Source organism: Ambystoma mexicanum, chromosome 13, assembly GCF_040938575.1.
Source record: "Ambystoma mexicanum isolate Mex_15411 chromosome 13, UKY_AmexF1_1, whole genome shotgun sequence".
Lineage (NCBI taxonomy): Eukaryota > Metazoa > Chordata > Amphibia > Caudata > Ambystomatidae > Ambystoma > Ambystoma mexicanum.
In genome coordinates, this window is record NC_090938.1 from 843,111,075 (window position 1) to 843,126,033 (window position 14,959).

The 14,959-nt window shown below is 48.4% G+C and overlaps 1 protein-coding gene across 1 annotated transcript in view; it reads right to left on the reverse strand.

Moving 5' to 3' along the window:
- Positions 1 to 14,959, reverse strand: part of LOC138520609 (uncharacterized) — a 165,914-nt gene that overhangs the window by 11,613 nt on the left and 139,342 nt on the right. Inside the window, exon 6 of the mRNA XM_069632933.1 lies at positions 6,065 to 6,334. Coding sequence (XP_069489034.1) covers positions 6,065 to 6,334 — 270 coding nt within the window. The remainder of the gene's footprint in view (positions 1 to 6,064; positions 6,335 to 14,959) is intronic.

Sequence of the window (14,959 nt, forward strand, 5' to 3'; positions counted from 1 at the left end):
CCTGTGTTTTGGCGGTGAAGTGAGCAGCCAGGGCCGAGCAAAAGGCTATTTAAAAATCAAACTGAATCAAAACAAAGCAGATGGTTTTTTCGAAATACCAGAGTGAATGTAAATCAGCCAAATGTAAAACCAGAACTTTTGAATCTTTGAACCTAAAACTAAACAAGAATGGAAAAGAAATCAACTCAATATTGAATGGGATAAAACCAAGTCAGAGTATAATTGAATCACTAAAGAAAAGAAGTACTTCCATTGTGAACTATTTTTGAACTTGGGGAAGGGAACCCCCAGTACTTCCATTGTGAACTATTTAGAATTTGGTGAAGGGAGCACCAGTGCTTCTGTTGTGAACTGCCTTAAACTTGGGGAAGAGAACCCCGGGTCCCGATTCAGACTAATTTCCTTTTATTTTACGGAGGATGATTTTGAGACTTTGTTATGGAACTATTTCACATTTGGGGAAGGGGGCTGAGAAGAAGCTGCGAGCTGGAAGAAGCTCAGAACTTTGGGTTTGAACACTTTTCTTTTGGTTGCTGACATCCATGCACATTGTGTAGATTAGTCGTGAGGGCAAGTATAGGTTTTGGAAACCGATTCTGCAGTGGAACTCTTTGACTCAGACTTTCCTTGGCTTTCTTTAGGCAGGGACATCCCACCTTAGCATAGGGCAAGGTAGGCCTTTGTCCATCCTGACATTTGTGTTTGTTTTGACATTTGAATCTGTCGTCTGTGTCCTTCTTCATGATTCCTTCACACAGCCTACAAGTGACAGAGCTGTATATGGCCTGTGCACTGCAACCGCACAACAAAATGAAAATGCAAGAAGTTGAACAAGTCTATTCCATCCTTAAAAGTATTTTTCTTCCTCCGATATTGACTTAGTGAGCTTCCCTCACAAAGCCAACACAGATATTGTCGAGTTGGTTCTAAAATCAAGACTGGGCCAAGAGACAATCTTGGGGGCTACAGAAGCGTGGGATCTGAGGGGCTTGTTGGTCTCCAAGATATGCCCTGGGTCCGAAGAAAAACAATCAATGAAAATCCCAAGCAAAATGAGTGCTGCGCCTACTGCTACGAATATGTGGGACATGGCTCCGGATATTATCTCCCAAGTCCTCCTTAAGATGGTCCTCCCCCAAAAGAGGCTCTAGTAAGCTCACAGCTGAGCTTTCTTTCTTGGAATACCAGGGGATACTCTTCTATCTTACATGACCCTAAAAAAGCTTGATTGTACAGAACTGTGGTCTGATCTTATTCCAGGAAACCTGGTTGACCTCTATACTAGGAATCAATGGGTCCAGCAATGAGTCTTACTTCTTTTATTTCCACTTCTTTCACACATGGATTTAAGGTTTCTGCACCTCAGTAACGCACATTGATTGGTTCTCCATGTCTTCTTGTGATAGACGTGGTTGCAGGAGGACTGTGGGTGAGTAACTTAGGGAGTTCCTCTTCGGAACAGGAGTCCTAGTCCCCAAGGGGTTAGTGTCTCCCAGTGAGGTCCTGCTTGCTTCGACCCCTAGGAAGCGTATCCCCCTAGCGGGCTCACCTCCCTAGCCTCGCAGGGAAAGCCCCTCAGCATGGGGAGAAGTGTCTGAATCCCGCGATTCGTCACAATAGATAAAAGCATGTTTAATAGTAAGTGTTATGAAAATAGTCAATGTTCACATTTAAATTTACAATTCTCACTGCAACAACAATACATGGACACATTATTTTCTAAATGACAAGTTTTATAAAAAATAAAAAAAATCACATACAAAAGAAAGTAAGTGCCAGTGTGCATTGCGATAGTATCAAATCTAAGAATTCAAAGTCTGTTAATATACAACAAAAACTCAGTTACTTATGCTACATAGCCGGCTAACCCTCTGCAACTGGAGAGGACACACATGGTAGTGCAGACACTCGTTAAGACGCCGGGTGGACAGTTGCGCAAAGAGTCGCCTTTGTGGGCCCCTTTGCCAGCCTTGTTGTTTGCACTTCTGTGTTGGTCTATCGCTTGGCTTAGCTCATGCTTGCCCTCTCTAGACTCTTAGCGATTGCGTGGGTGGGATAATACTTTGCCTCCGTGTCATTAATAGAATTATGACACTCCTATAGTTAGTATGGAAAATCAGAATTTTATGTCAAGACTCTGAGACTCGTATTTATGCTCGTTTAAAGCTTACTTGCCACCAACGAGGATACCCAATCGATAGGTTTAAAATAAAATGTCTTCAACGTGGATTAATTCGACCAATCCGTGGCTTTCATGATGTCTTGTAGCCTGGCACCGCTAGAAAATGCTTTGGAGGTCATGGCGCCCCACGCCAAGTGTGCCCCAAAATGCTCTACATCTATGCCGGCTTGGAGCATGACCCACTAATGGGGCAGGGTGTCCACTGACACCGCCTTGAAAGGCTTGCAGAGTGCGATAAACAGTCTGCTCTTCCCTGCGGGCCTAAGGGGTGCAGTCCTTGCTTCATACTCCTTAAGGCATCTGACCGGACACAGCCTTGGTTGCTCCGTAAAGGAGGGAAAGGATACCGAGCCGATAGATGTCTTGGTCCTTCTCCTCACATGAAAGGTGACCCCTTCTGGCAAAAAGGACTTAATGTCCATCTCCAGCGTTCCTATGTTGGACACTCACCACTAGGTAAAATAGCATTGCTAGCTTAGCCAAGAGCTCCTTCCTGGATAGATCTGCACTGTCCGGTCATCTTTTAATAAAACTGAGGACCACGTTCACGTCCCACAGACGTGAGTTTTTCGGGTTGGGCAGCTGAATGGCTTTCACTCCTCTGAGCAGCCTAGATATCGGAGCGTGTTCACTTATAGGAGCTCCCAGGACCTGCTTGTGCCTGTCGAGATAGCCAACCTGTAGGTGCTCACTGTTCTATATGCTTTACCTTGGGCTGCCAGGGCTGCTAGAAAATTGACGATATGGATGACATCTGCAGAAGCGGGGTATATGCTCCTCTCCAGACACCAACTGCACCACTTGGTCCAAGCTGCCCTGTAAAATCTAGCCATCTTTGGCGCCCAGGATTCTCTGATAAGCTGGTCAGCATCTCCTGAAAGGTCTGGCTTTCTCCAAGTACTCCTGAAATCACCCAAGCTATCAGTCTGAGAGTTCCCAGAAGGACTAACGGGTGTGAGAGCCCTGTAAGATCCAGTAGTATCTCTGACCAGTTGGACAGCAGAACCGGACTGTCGCAGGAGAGGTCCAGAAGATCGGGGAACCAGACCTGACTCTTTCAAGCTGGCATTACCAGGACCAGCCTCACTCTTACGCCTTGCGTACGCCAAAGTCTTGGCAATCATCACACAGGGCCGGAAGGCATACTTCTTGCCAGTCCCCACTGCTGCAGGAAGGCGTCCGTGGCGGCAGCTTCCGGGTCCGGCCTCCAGCGGAAAAAACGCAGTAGTTGTCAGTTCAGCCTGAAGGCGAGAAGATCTGTTATGAATGGCCCTTTCAGTTTAAGACGAGAAAAATTATCCTGTCCAGCCGCTGGAATCTCTGAGATAGCGGGAGTTCCAATCCACCACTTGGTTGGCTAACCCGGGCAGGTACTCTGCCGTGACGGTGAGTCAGTTGCTCAAACACAGGTGCCAGAACTCCTTGGCCAACTCCGCTAGCAATCTGGATTTAGTTCTGCCTAGCCGATTGATATAATGTACGGCTGAGGCATTGACCATCTTTAGCAGAATGCAGCACTGCACTCTGTCCTGAGTCAGACTCTTGATCGCAAAAGAGCCCGTTAACAACTCCAGACAGTTGATGTGCTGACGGCTCTCCTCGGTCGAGATCTCCCCGCAGCGTGCTCCCCAGCCCCTGCAGCTGGCGTCTGACTCTATGACTAGAACCGTGCGAGAGAAAAATATGACCTTCTCGTTCCAGGCCTGCATGTGCTGGACCCACCAGTGCAGCTCTATCTTCGTGTCTTGAGACAGCAGAACTTCCTGCTCGTAAGCCAGCCCCTCACTGAGCTGTTGAACCTTCAACCGCTGCAGAGTTCTATAATGGAGGGGCGCTAGGAAGGTCGCCTGAATGGAAGAGGCGAGCCTCCCCACTATCCTCGCTAGCTCTCAGAGAAACCTGGTCCCTGGCCAGGACTGACCTGATCTCTTTTTTGATGTCGACTTTTTGCAACGGCAGACTCAGAACTCCTTGTACCGAGTCTATAATGAAGTCCAGGAACTCCATCTTCTGGTTAGGACTGATCCCCAATTTTTCCAATAGTCCTGTTGGTTCCGCTATATGCTCTCGAAGGAGCTGGGCGTTCTGCGCCATGAGACATATATCGTCCAGGTATATGATAACAATCATGCCCCAGTGGCATAACTCTGCCACTACTGGCTTTAGCACCTTGGTGAAACACCAAGGAGCTGAGGACAGCCCAAACGGAAGGCAGGTGAACTGCCACTTCCACCTTCCCAAAGGAACTGAAGGAAACGTTGGTGAGACTCGTGAAGGTGTGTATGAGATCTATGCGCGCTAGCCAGTCTCCCTCTTGCAGGATATCCCGCAAAAGGTGGATGCCCTCCATCTTGAAATGCCAGTAAATGAGGAACGCATTGAGGGCTCTGAGGTTTATGACTGGTCTGACTTTTTCCTTCCTCTTCACTAGGAAAAGGTTGCTCACGAAACCGCCTGGTCCATCACCAACCTGAATGGTCTCCCTCCCCACCCCCCATCCCCCTTTTTTTTTTTTAAAATAAGCTTTGCAACCTCTTCTCCCCTAAGAATCTGGGCCTGTTCCGAGAGGACCAGCAGCCTGGGCAGCTCTGCCTGACTGGGTTCCTTGAAGAACTCTAGCTGGAAACCCCCGGCCCGCCTCCAAGACCCAGGTATCCCCAGTGATCTCTTGCCACCTGTCTAAGCGTGTGGCTAATCTGCCACCTATCGCAGGTATTGCAGCGCATGCGTTTGTAGCGGGAGCTCGCGCTCTCACCTGGGGTGGGGGTTGGAGTTCCACCAGTGCTTTTCCAGCCTCGCCCTCTACCCCTGCCTCACATGGGGAAGGTGGTGTTGGTTTTCCTGGTATCTTGAGTGCGCCATGAGTCTCTGTAGAAAGGGCGTGGACGGCCTGCACGGCCGGCAGAGCGGCTTTGTTCTCTGCCGGGTTCCCCAAAAACTCTGGGGGCAAAGAGTTTCGTGAGGTATGCCTGTGCCTTGTCCAGGGTAGCGAACGTGTGCACAAACTTGGATATGTCCTTGACAAAAGCATCCCCGAAGAAGCAACCCTTCGGAGGGACAGCGGTCTCCGAAGATGCCAACTCTTTCAACTTCGGATTGCTTTTTTACAAGAATCGACCTCTGCTGTTTTACGGCGATAGCACAGTTAGCGTTCCCTATGAGGCAAGCCGCCCGTTGACTTGCCCAACAACTCCATGACTCAACCCCTGGTCGACAGTCTGGAGGCATTCAACCTTACCCGGCATACCACAGGACCCACCCACACTGCAGGCCACACACTTGAAGCGATTTTCAGCTCCTCCAACTGCGTTTTGGCAACCACCCCTAAACCCCTCGTCTGGGCAGACCGCTCAGCCATATTTTCCACTCTCCGCTAAACATACGCTTCTAGCCAATACATCCAGAAAAATGTGTTATAGAATGAGCCTTTGGACATTGTTCCTTGGTGGTAGACGCTTTCCGGCCCCGCTTAAGGGGGTTACGTCAGCCCATATATTATCATATGGCACTAGAGACCGATATTTTACTGCAGTCCTCCTGCTTCCACCGCATCCTGAGGGAGGCATTTTCCCACATCACACCACGTTATCAATATTCATCGGGCTCCATCCCAACCCCCTCAAGTCACCACGCACTCCCGATCTGTCGAGTGACACCCCAACTACCTAAGGTCACCCTGCACCCCCGATCTATATAGTGACATGTACAACCCTCCCAGGCTGCCACGCACCCCTGCATCTGTATCGGGACATGTACAACTCCCCCCCCCAACGTCACCATGCACCCAGTGGCATGCACAGCCCCCCGCAACCCCTCTAGTCACACTGCACCCCGATCTGTACAGTGACATATACAACCCCCCCCCCCAGGTCAGGTACTTACCGCACACCACTGTCACAATCTCAGGCAGGCTGCTGTGCTCCACCTGACAGCTGTACATGTTCTCTTCATCTCCCTCCTGAACTTCCACCGTCGCCTTGATCTGATAGGTTCCGTCAGGATTGGGAAGGAGCTGACTCCACTCCAAGGGCATCTCCACGCCACTCCTGATCCATTTCACCTCGATTTCTCGGGGGTAGAATCCATACGCGTAGCAGGTCAGGAGGGTGCGGTCGCCAGACTTCCTTCCAGAAATCTTTGTTGCAGGGGGGACTGGAAGAAAAAAATAGAACATCCACAGTTACACACCATCTGTACCCAACATTTCGGTCTCTGTGCAAGCCCCGCAATCTCCCTAAACTCCCAACACTGACTGCTCATGTCCTGCCTGTTCCTTTCCTGAAAATCCCAAATATATGTCTAGAAAAACTTGGGAGAACCCTGCATGTAGCAGCCCCCCCCCACGCTGCACGTCCTTGGGCCGCATGCAGGGGTCCAAGCGGGAGCAGCCCGTTGCAAGGGTGGGCCTGCCCGGGAGAGCAAGGGGGGCGCAGTTATCACTGTAGGATGGACCCAGTGATGCAGGCGGGGGGACAAATCACATGTTGGGTTATTAACCTTTGCAATACCAATTCTCTTTCAATTCTAGCTCGGGAGGATAGCTCAGGGGCAACGTGCTCGCCTTGGAAGCAAGACTACACGGAGCAATACAGGTTCGATCCCCGGGTCCACACTTGGAAACCTCTGGGGATTAAGTGCATTATAAATAACCTATCATATCAGGAAACTTCCCAAATCCCTGACCCCAGTTAAACTTCATGGACTCATCACTGCCACATTGACATCACTACTATAAACTGAAGCACTTTACTATAAATTGTAAAATACTTCCAGAGGCACCTAGACCCTAGACCCAGAGATGGGAACGCAATCAATATTAGTATCATGGGACAGCTTCTGAGCATGCGCATTGGCAAAAGAGCCATCACACCCCCCCTCGAGGCCCGGACCAAGTGGGAGAAAGATGCCCCAGATTGCACATGCGTCTTTATCTATATAGCACTGCCAAGTCTGACAAGAAGTGGCACAAGTGCCGCACTGTTAACTCCCCTAAAAGCCCCTTCATAGTGGAAGTGTGAGGCTAAAAGGAAAAGGACTAACCCCGCCCAGAAGAATGCCAGATGTAGAAAAGCACTAACCCTGCCCAGAGGAATGCGGGATGTAGAAAAGCACTAACCCTGCCCAGAGGAATGCCGGATGTAGAAAAGCACTAACCCTGCCCAGAGGAATGCGGGATGTAGAAATTCGCTAACCCTGCCCAGAGGAATGCGGGATGTAGAAAAGCACTAACCCTGCCCAGAGGAATGCGGGATGTAGAAAAGCACTAACCCTGCCCAGAGGAATGCGGGATGTAGAAAAGCACTAACCCTGCCCAGAGGAATGCTGGATGTAGAAAAGCACTAACCCTGCCCAGAGGAATGCCGGATGTAGAAAAGCACTAACCCTGCCCAGAGGAATGCGGGATGTAGAAAAGCACTAACCCTGCCCAGAGGAATGCCGGATGTAGAAAAGCACTAACCCTGCCCAGAGGAATGCCGGATGTAGAAAAGCACTAACCCTGCCCAGAGGAATGCGGGATGTAGAAAAGCACTAACCCTGCCCAGAGGAATGCGGGATGTAGAAAAGCACTAACCCTGCCCAGAGGAATGCGGGATGTAGAAAAGCACTAACCCTGCCCAGAGGAATGCCGGATGTAGAAAAGCACTAACCCTGCCCAGAGGAATGCCGGATGTAGAAAAGCAATAACCCTGCCCAGAGGAATGCCGGATGTAGAAAAGCACTAACCCTGCCCAGAGGAATGCCGGATGTAGAAAAGCGCTAACCCTGCCCAGAGGAATGCCGGATGTAGAAAAGCACTAACCCTGCCCAGAGGAATGCCGGATGTAGAAAAGCGCTAACCCTGCCCAGAGGAATGCCGGATGTAGAAAAGCACTAACCCTGCCCAGAGGAATGCCAGATGTAGAAAAGCGCTAACCTGGCCAGAGGAATGCCGGATGTAGAAAAGCACTAACCCTGCCCAGAGGAATGCCGGATGTAGAAAAGCAATAACCCTGCCCAGAGGAATGCCGGATGTAGAAAAGCACTAACCCTGCCCAGAGGAATGCCGGATGTAGAAAAGCGCTAACCTGGCCAGAGGAATGCCGGATGTAGAAAAGCACTAACCCTGCCCAGAGGAATGCCGGATGTAGAAAAGCACTAACCCTGCCCAGAGGAATGCCGGATGTAGAAAAGCACTAACCCTGCCCAGAGGAATGCCGGATGTAGAAAAGCACTAACCCTGCCCAGAGGAATGCTGGATGTAGAAAAGCCCTAACCCTGCCCAGAGGAATGCCGGATGTAGAAAAGCACTAACCCTGCCCAGAGGAATGCCAGATGTAGAAAAGCGCTAACCTGGCCAGAGGAATGCCGGATGTAGAAAAGCACTAACCCTGCCCAGAGGAATGCCGGATGTAGAAAAGCAATAACCCTGCCCAGAGGAATGCCGGATGTAGAAAAGCACTAACCCTGCCCAGAGGAATGCCGGATGTAGAAAAGCGCTAACCTGGCCAGAGGAATGCCGGATGTAGAAAAGCACTAACCCTGCCCAGAGGAATGCCGGATGTAGAAAAGCACTAACCCTGCCCAGAGGAATGCCGGATGTAGAAAAGCACTAACCCTGCCCAGAGGAATGCCGGATGTAGAAAAGCACTAACCCTGCCCAGAGGAATGCTGGATGTAGAAAAGCGCTAACCCTGCCCAGAGGAATGCCGGATGTAGAAAAGCACTAACCCTGCCCAGAGGAATGCCAGATGTAGAAAAGCGCTAACCTGGCCAGAGGAATGCCGGATGTAGAAAAGCACTAACCCTGCCCAGAGGAATGCCGGATGTAGAAAAGCAACAATCCTGAGTAACTGTAACTGACTGGAAACAAACATTAAGAAACAGGAAAAACAGCGTTAATATGAAGTGAACACCTTTGGCTACAAGACCAAAAGCCCTGGTGAATCCTAGTGCTGATGCCGAGGACATCACAGAAGTCACATGGAGAGAGACCCTCAAACACTTTCAAAAGTGCTCATAATATATTGTATTTGTTGGTAGCGCCCAGACCCAGAGGTATCACGGCGCTAAGAGAACAGTACATAATGGGTTACACATGATGGCTGGAACAGTATGGTCATTACATTCTTTCATAAAGATGAATAGTCAGGTTCATCTTGGAAAGACAGGCAGTAAAGGTTACACATTTGTTGAACAGGGTTGCTTTTACTTTCTTTCAGAATAGCGGGTAAGCAGGTTCATCTTGGATATGCTGGGGGAGGGCGTTCCAGAGGGAGCGATGGTAGTAAAACAGGATCCCTCAGCTTTCTTTCTGGCGAACCTCTGCGAATCTTGACGGAGGCCTTTGAGGGACATCGACCAGACGCCGTCGACGCAGGAGGCCCTCTTTCCGAACTACACCGCCGTGGACATTACATGTCAAAGATGAGGAATAGGTTGGAGGACACAATCCATTCATACGGATCACGCACCACTTGCGCAGGAATGCAGATTTTCTCTGTATAAAGAAAACCGGTCTTATTTTGGCTGAGGTTATGCTATACTCCAGACCTGTGTGGTTATCGTGATTCGCTGGTTAACCTGTTGAGCCTGGAAGGAGGCAGGAGCCTGCCCTGCATTGTTTATGTAAAGAACTTGTTGGTAGAAGTGGGTGAAATAATTAAGCTCTGGGAAGACATCACCAAGGCTACTTCATACCGAGTTAAGAGGCTGTTCTTGGCAAGACCAGGAAGAATATGGAGGACGCCTGCTTGAGGCTAAAGACAGGTCTACCTCACTGATGAGGCCCAACAAGGCTGAAACACGTGTCTGGGGTTTCTGTTGGTACTCTTGCAAGAATGGAATTGCCATAGCATTTCGGTGCTGGACTGCCCATGTGGACGGGACAAAGACTGATATGCAAATGGATATTTCCCATCTGTGAAAGGTACCGTGAGCTAAAGTGTGGCTGCGGACTCTCGAGTGGGTACCGTCAACAGGTCATTTTGCCATGTTCGTTCTCGCAGAGGGGCGCCTCAGACTATTTTTTAATTCCTTTTAGACAGGTTAGGGGGGCCAAGTGCAATACTCCTTAGCTGAAAATGTGCAACACACTGACAGTATAAATATCAGACACAATAACTAAAAAAGCAAAGTGTGATCCAGAAGGTGCACAGGAGAGATAATACAATGTCAGCCCTTCTCACAGAACTGTGCCACCCTTGACCAATGCTAGAGCGCTGTTAAAGGAACGCCAGACTGCCTTAGTCCGTCTCTCTCCCCCTTTGACCAGCTCCAAATAAAAAACAGACCAGAATGACCCCAGCAAACAGTAGCCCAAAATAAAGACCCCTTGTTAATGGTGGTCGATTCTTCATTGCTGTCCCACCCTAGCAGTGTTAGAGCCCTGTGAGAGAATCACACAGGGACAGTTGACAAATCACCTGGCCACATCCAGTTACTGGCCATAAGAGGCATTTAGGCAGAATAAGCCAGGTGGTTATCAGTTGATGGATTTCCTAAGGGTGGCGGAAATACACAAAAAAAAAAGTCACTAAAAGGGTACGAGTATACAATACCTTTTTTTACTGATTGTAGGTCTGAACCGTTTGGGCTAAGAGCACAGCCAAGGAGTCCCCGCCCCTTCACCCTTAAGAGCGGCGCCCTTGGAGTGGCGGGCTTCGCCGCTAGGGTCTCCGGACCGAGCTTGTGTGCAGGCTCCGGCGCACAGTGGACAGCTTCCTGGCGGAATTGGGGAGGATTAATAGGAGGCGACCAGGAATGCAACGGGGAGCCTCAACAGCCGAGTCCTATATCTGCTGGTGCCAAATAGCATAGAGAAGACGATTCCGAGCAGGGGCACAACAAAACCTATATTTTGGGGAGGCTAGCTGGTGATGGGAGGGGCCACCGTCTAAACTGGTCATGGCAAGCGTGGAGGCTCCGCCCCCTCTGTTTAACCCCAAGGGTTGTCTGGCATGGGGCGCAATAATCAAATGGTGGAAGTCCAGCATTACACATAGGTACACACGCTATTACACATTCATTCACTTAAACATCCCATTCACCATACACTCACTCATTTACATGCGCACCCAGCCCCCTATACATCATACACTCATTCACACACTTACTCATTCACACATACATTACATACACACTCCTTGCACACATCCAAAGAGCAAAAAACGCTGCAGCCAAACTGCTACTTGCGCTCGGCCCGAGAGACCACATCTCCCCAGCCCTTAAAACTCTACACTGGCTTCCGGTGGCCCGAAGGGTGACTTTCAAAACCTTATGCATCTCTCATCGAGCATTTCATAAAACTGGACCTCAATATCTTCAAGACAAACTAAAACCCTATCACCCTTCACAAACTCTAAGATCAAGCTCAGCCGGCCTCCTAGTCATACCTAAAACAAACGCAGTCAGTTTAGGTGGATCATCATTCTCAGCCTTGGCCCCCACGCTGTGGAACGCACTCCCACCCCACATCCGCCTAACTGAAGATCTAATGTCTTTCCGCAAACTACTGAAAACTTGGCTCTTCCCCTAAAACCAACCCGTACGCAAACTAACCCAAACTGATTTACTGCATCTCAATGACACCAACCCAACAAACTACTAGATCTTGAATAACAATAAGACAAATAACAATACAACATCAATATCCATGCGAGACAACTAATAGCCGCTAATGTAAACTAAAAGGACAAACAGAATAGAACGGGTAAGGTAGATCAAAGCAGTGAAGCAGATAAAAAGAAGAAATGGTACGAAAACAGTAATGAGGTTTAAATTAATGAAGTGAATGTAAGGAGTGCAATGGACAAAATGGGCAAAAAGAATAAAGAAAGGATGGAGAGATGAATACAAGAGACTAAGTGAATACACAGACAGTTGACACTGACGCTGTGAGTGCATGGCATAAATAGAAAGCACAGAATAGACGATTCAAGTACATGAGACGAGTGTAGTGCATGAAACAGATAGAGAACGGTTGACAAGTGAAATGGCCTGAAATCGATAATGCATGACGAAGGAACGAAGTGAATGGAGCGGTTGAAATCGTTAGAATGGATGAAGCGCGTAGAACGGATGAATGCGCGGAGTGGATGAATGAGTTGACCAGATGAGTATTGAGCGGATGGGGTGTAGAGCGGATGAGCGTGTTGAGCGGATGGAGTGTAGAGCAGATGAGCCTGTAGAGCGGACGAGTATGTAGAGTGGATGATTGCATAAGCGTGGAGAAGTATGTAGAACGCAGGAGAGCAGATGACTGAGCAGAGGGGATGAGTAGAGCAGATGAGTGTGTAGAACAGACGAGCGTGTAGAACAGACGAGCGTGTAGAACAGATGAGTGTGTAGAGCGGATGAATGCATAAGTACGGAGGGATGTGTAGAACACAAGTGCATAGAACAGATGAATGTGCAGAGCAGACGAGTGCCTAGAGCGGACGAGTGCCTAGAGCGGACGAGTACGTAGAGGGGACGAGTACGTAGACCCATTGGATCGGAGTGCGTGGAACGGATTGGAGTACGTAGAACAGATTGGAGTGCATGGCATGGACTGGAGTACATAGAGCTGAATGGAATGCATGGAGTGGTCTGTGAGTGTATGGAGCGGACGGGAGTGCATGGAGCAGACTGAAGTACACAGAGCGGACCGGAGTGAATAGAATTGCGCGACTTACATGGAATGGTTTGGAGTGCATAGAACGTTTGAAAGACCATGTAACCCATCATATCACATCACCACGCTTACTCTCTTCTTTACACCACCACTCAACTAGAACACAGAGATACTATGACACCATTCGGTATAACTGTTCTCATACCAACATCTGCCTCATACTCCCCATCACTCTAACTAAACACAGCTGGTTACACACCCCCCAGCCAGGCGTTCTCCTCAGGCCTAACGCAGCCACAGTCGGTCTGGATAAATCCTGCCAGAACGAACACATACTCTTGATCTCTCAACCACCACACCTACCGTTAAGAAGCAGCTTTTACACAAATGCCACACCAGCTGCACACATATCCGGTGCTCACACGCAGCTTTTTGACTCCCTCTACTCTCTCTACTGTCTTTAACTTTGGTTCCCAAGGGTGTTCAACCTACCAGTGCCTTCAGACCATACCAATGGTACATAAGGCGCTATATAAATGCAAAGTAACATAACATAACATAATGAGATAAAACATAACACTTTTTAACACTGCTACTTTCCAAAAAGGCTTTCCTCACATCTCTGCCTAACAAAAAGCAAGTGTGACATCAGCCCCTTCCCCTGAGATGTCAAAGGACATATCCTCAATGGCGTTGCGCGCCTGATTCCAAGAGTACATATGAATTTTGCTTTGAGTGTTTAAGTTATCTTCTAACACAAGTAATGTATCGACAACAAAAAAGATGCTTGTGTATTGGTTCATTATTCTATGCCATTGTAAGTCATTTAATATGTTCAATCAGTACACGGGGAGGGGTGGGGGGATTCGTCCTCCCTGCAAATCAGGAAGCTCAGAACGGGGGCTTTACCGCATGGTAAAACCCCTGCTCTGAATCTCCTCAGAAGCGGGGGGCTGCCATCTTCCCCACTGGTACGGAGGTAAGTGGGACCCCGTTTCCGCCATTCCCCCACCACAAGACCAGAATTTCCGCATCTCCCACCGACCCCTTCCCACTTACCTTCCGCTCTTTTGCACCTCGCCGGTGCCGGGAACACCCTGTTCCCAGCGCAGCGCTGGTGCGACAATGGCCACCATGGAAAGGGAAAAGGGACTATGTGCCGTTCCCTTCTCCATGATCCAATGCAGCCATCTCGCTTTGTATTGTTCAGAAACTGCAAACATGCAGGTTCTTAACTTGAGAAAACAAATATCAGTCTCCCAGTGCAACGTGCCGGGATACTAATGGCAATAACACCTGCAGTCTGGGGCATTACCGAGGATTGCTAACTACTCCTTACTGTACTGAAAAGCCTTCTTAAACAGACCACGGCATGTTAACTGCATGGCTCCTGGCGTCTGTTAACACACAGGCACCATTTTAGATTCAATTTTATAGGTGAACGCGAAAGACAGCAACAACAGACTTTCCAATTTCATTCTCAACTAAAGACCTTTAGCTCATGCCAATTTCAATGTAATTCTGTGGCCTTATTGGAATATATGTAGTGCCTTTAGTGTTTGTGTACATAGTAACTAACTTCCATATTAGCAATCCATTCATTGATCATTCTCAAACATAGGAAAGATTGATTAAAAAATCACCCCATCACCTTCTAAACTTGTATAGGGTCGTGAAATCCTTCACTTTTTTCCGATTGGATTGGGGAACATAATAAAACAATCATTCTTACTATGAAGCAAACCACACAGCCTGATAATGTAAGATCTATTATCCTCACACGTGTGCACATCATTTATAAGACCCCTACACTTCTGTGAGACAAACTCCATTGCATAAGCAATTCACTTCTATAATTCCACAAACAACATCTCATATGAAAATCATTCACACCTTTTTCATTTATATACTGTTTTATGAAACACCTTTAGGATTGTTGTCCACAATAATTTGTACCTGTAATATTTTGTAAAGAATGATCGTAAAATGATTTTAGTTCATGATCTTTATAAAGTCCACTGATGGTTGAGTCGAGGTGAAAGATTCTCCAGGTTCTAATGGATGAGGTTTTATCAATTACACAAATTTAAGATCCTCCACTTTTCCATTTCCACGTTCCATCACCCTGCGTTAGTCTTCCATCTCGAATTTACATGCTTGTAATTGTAATCGTCATTTGTATAGCG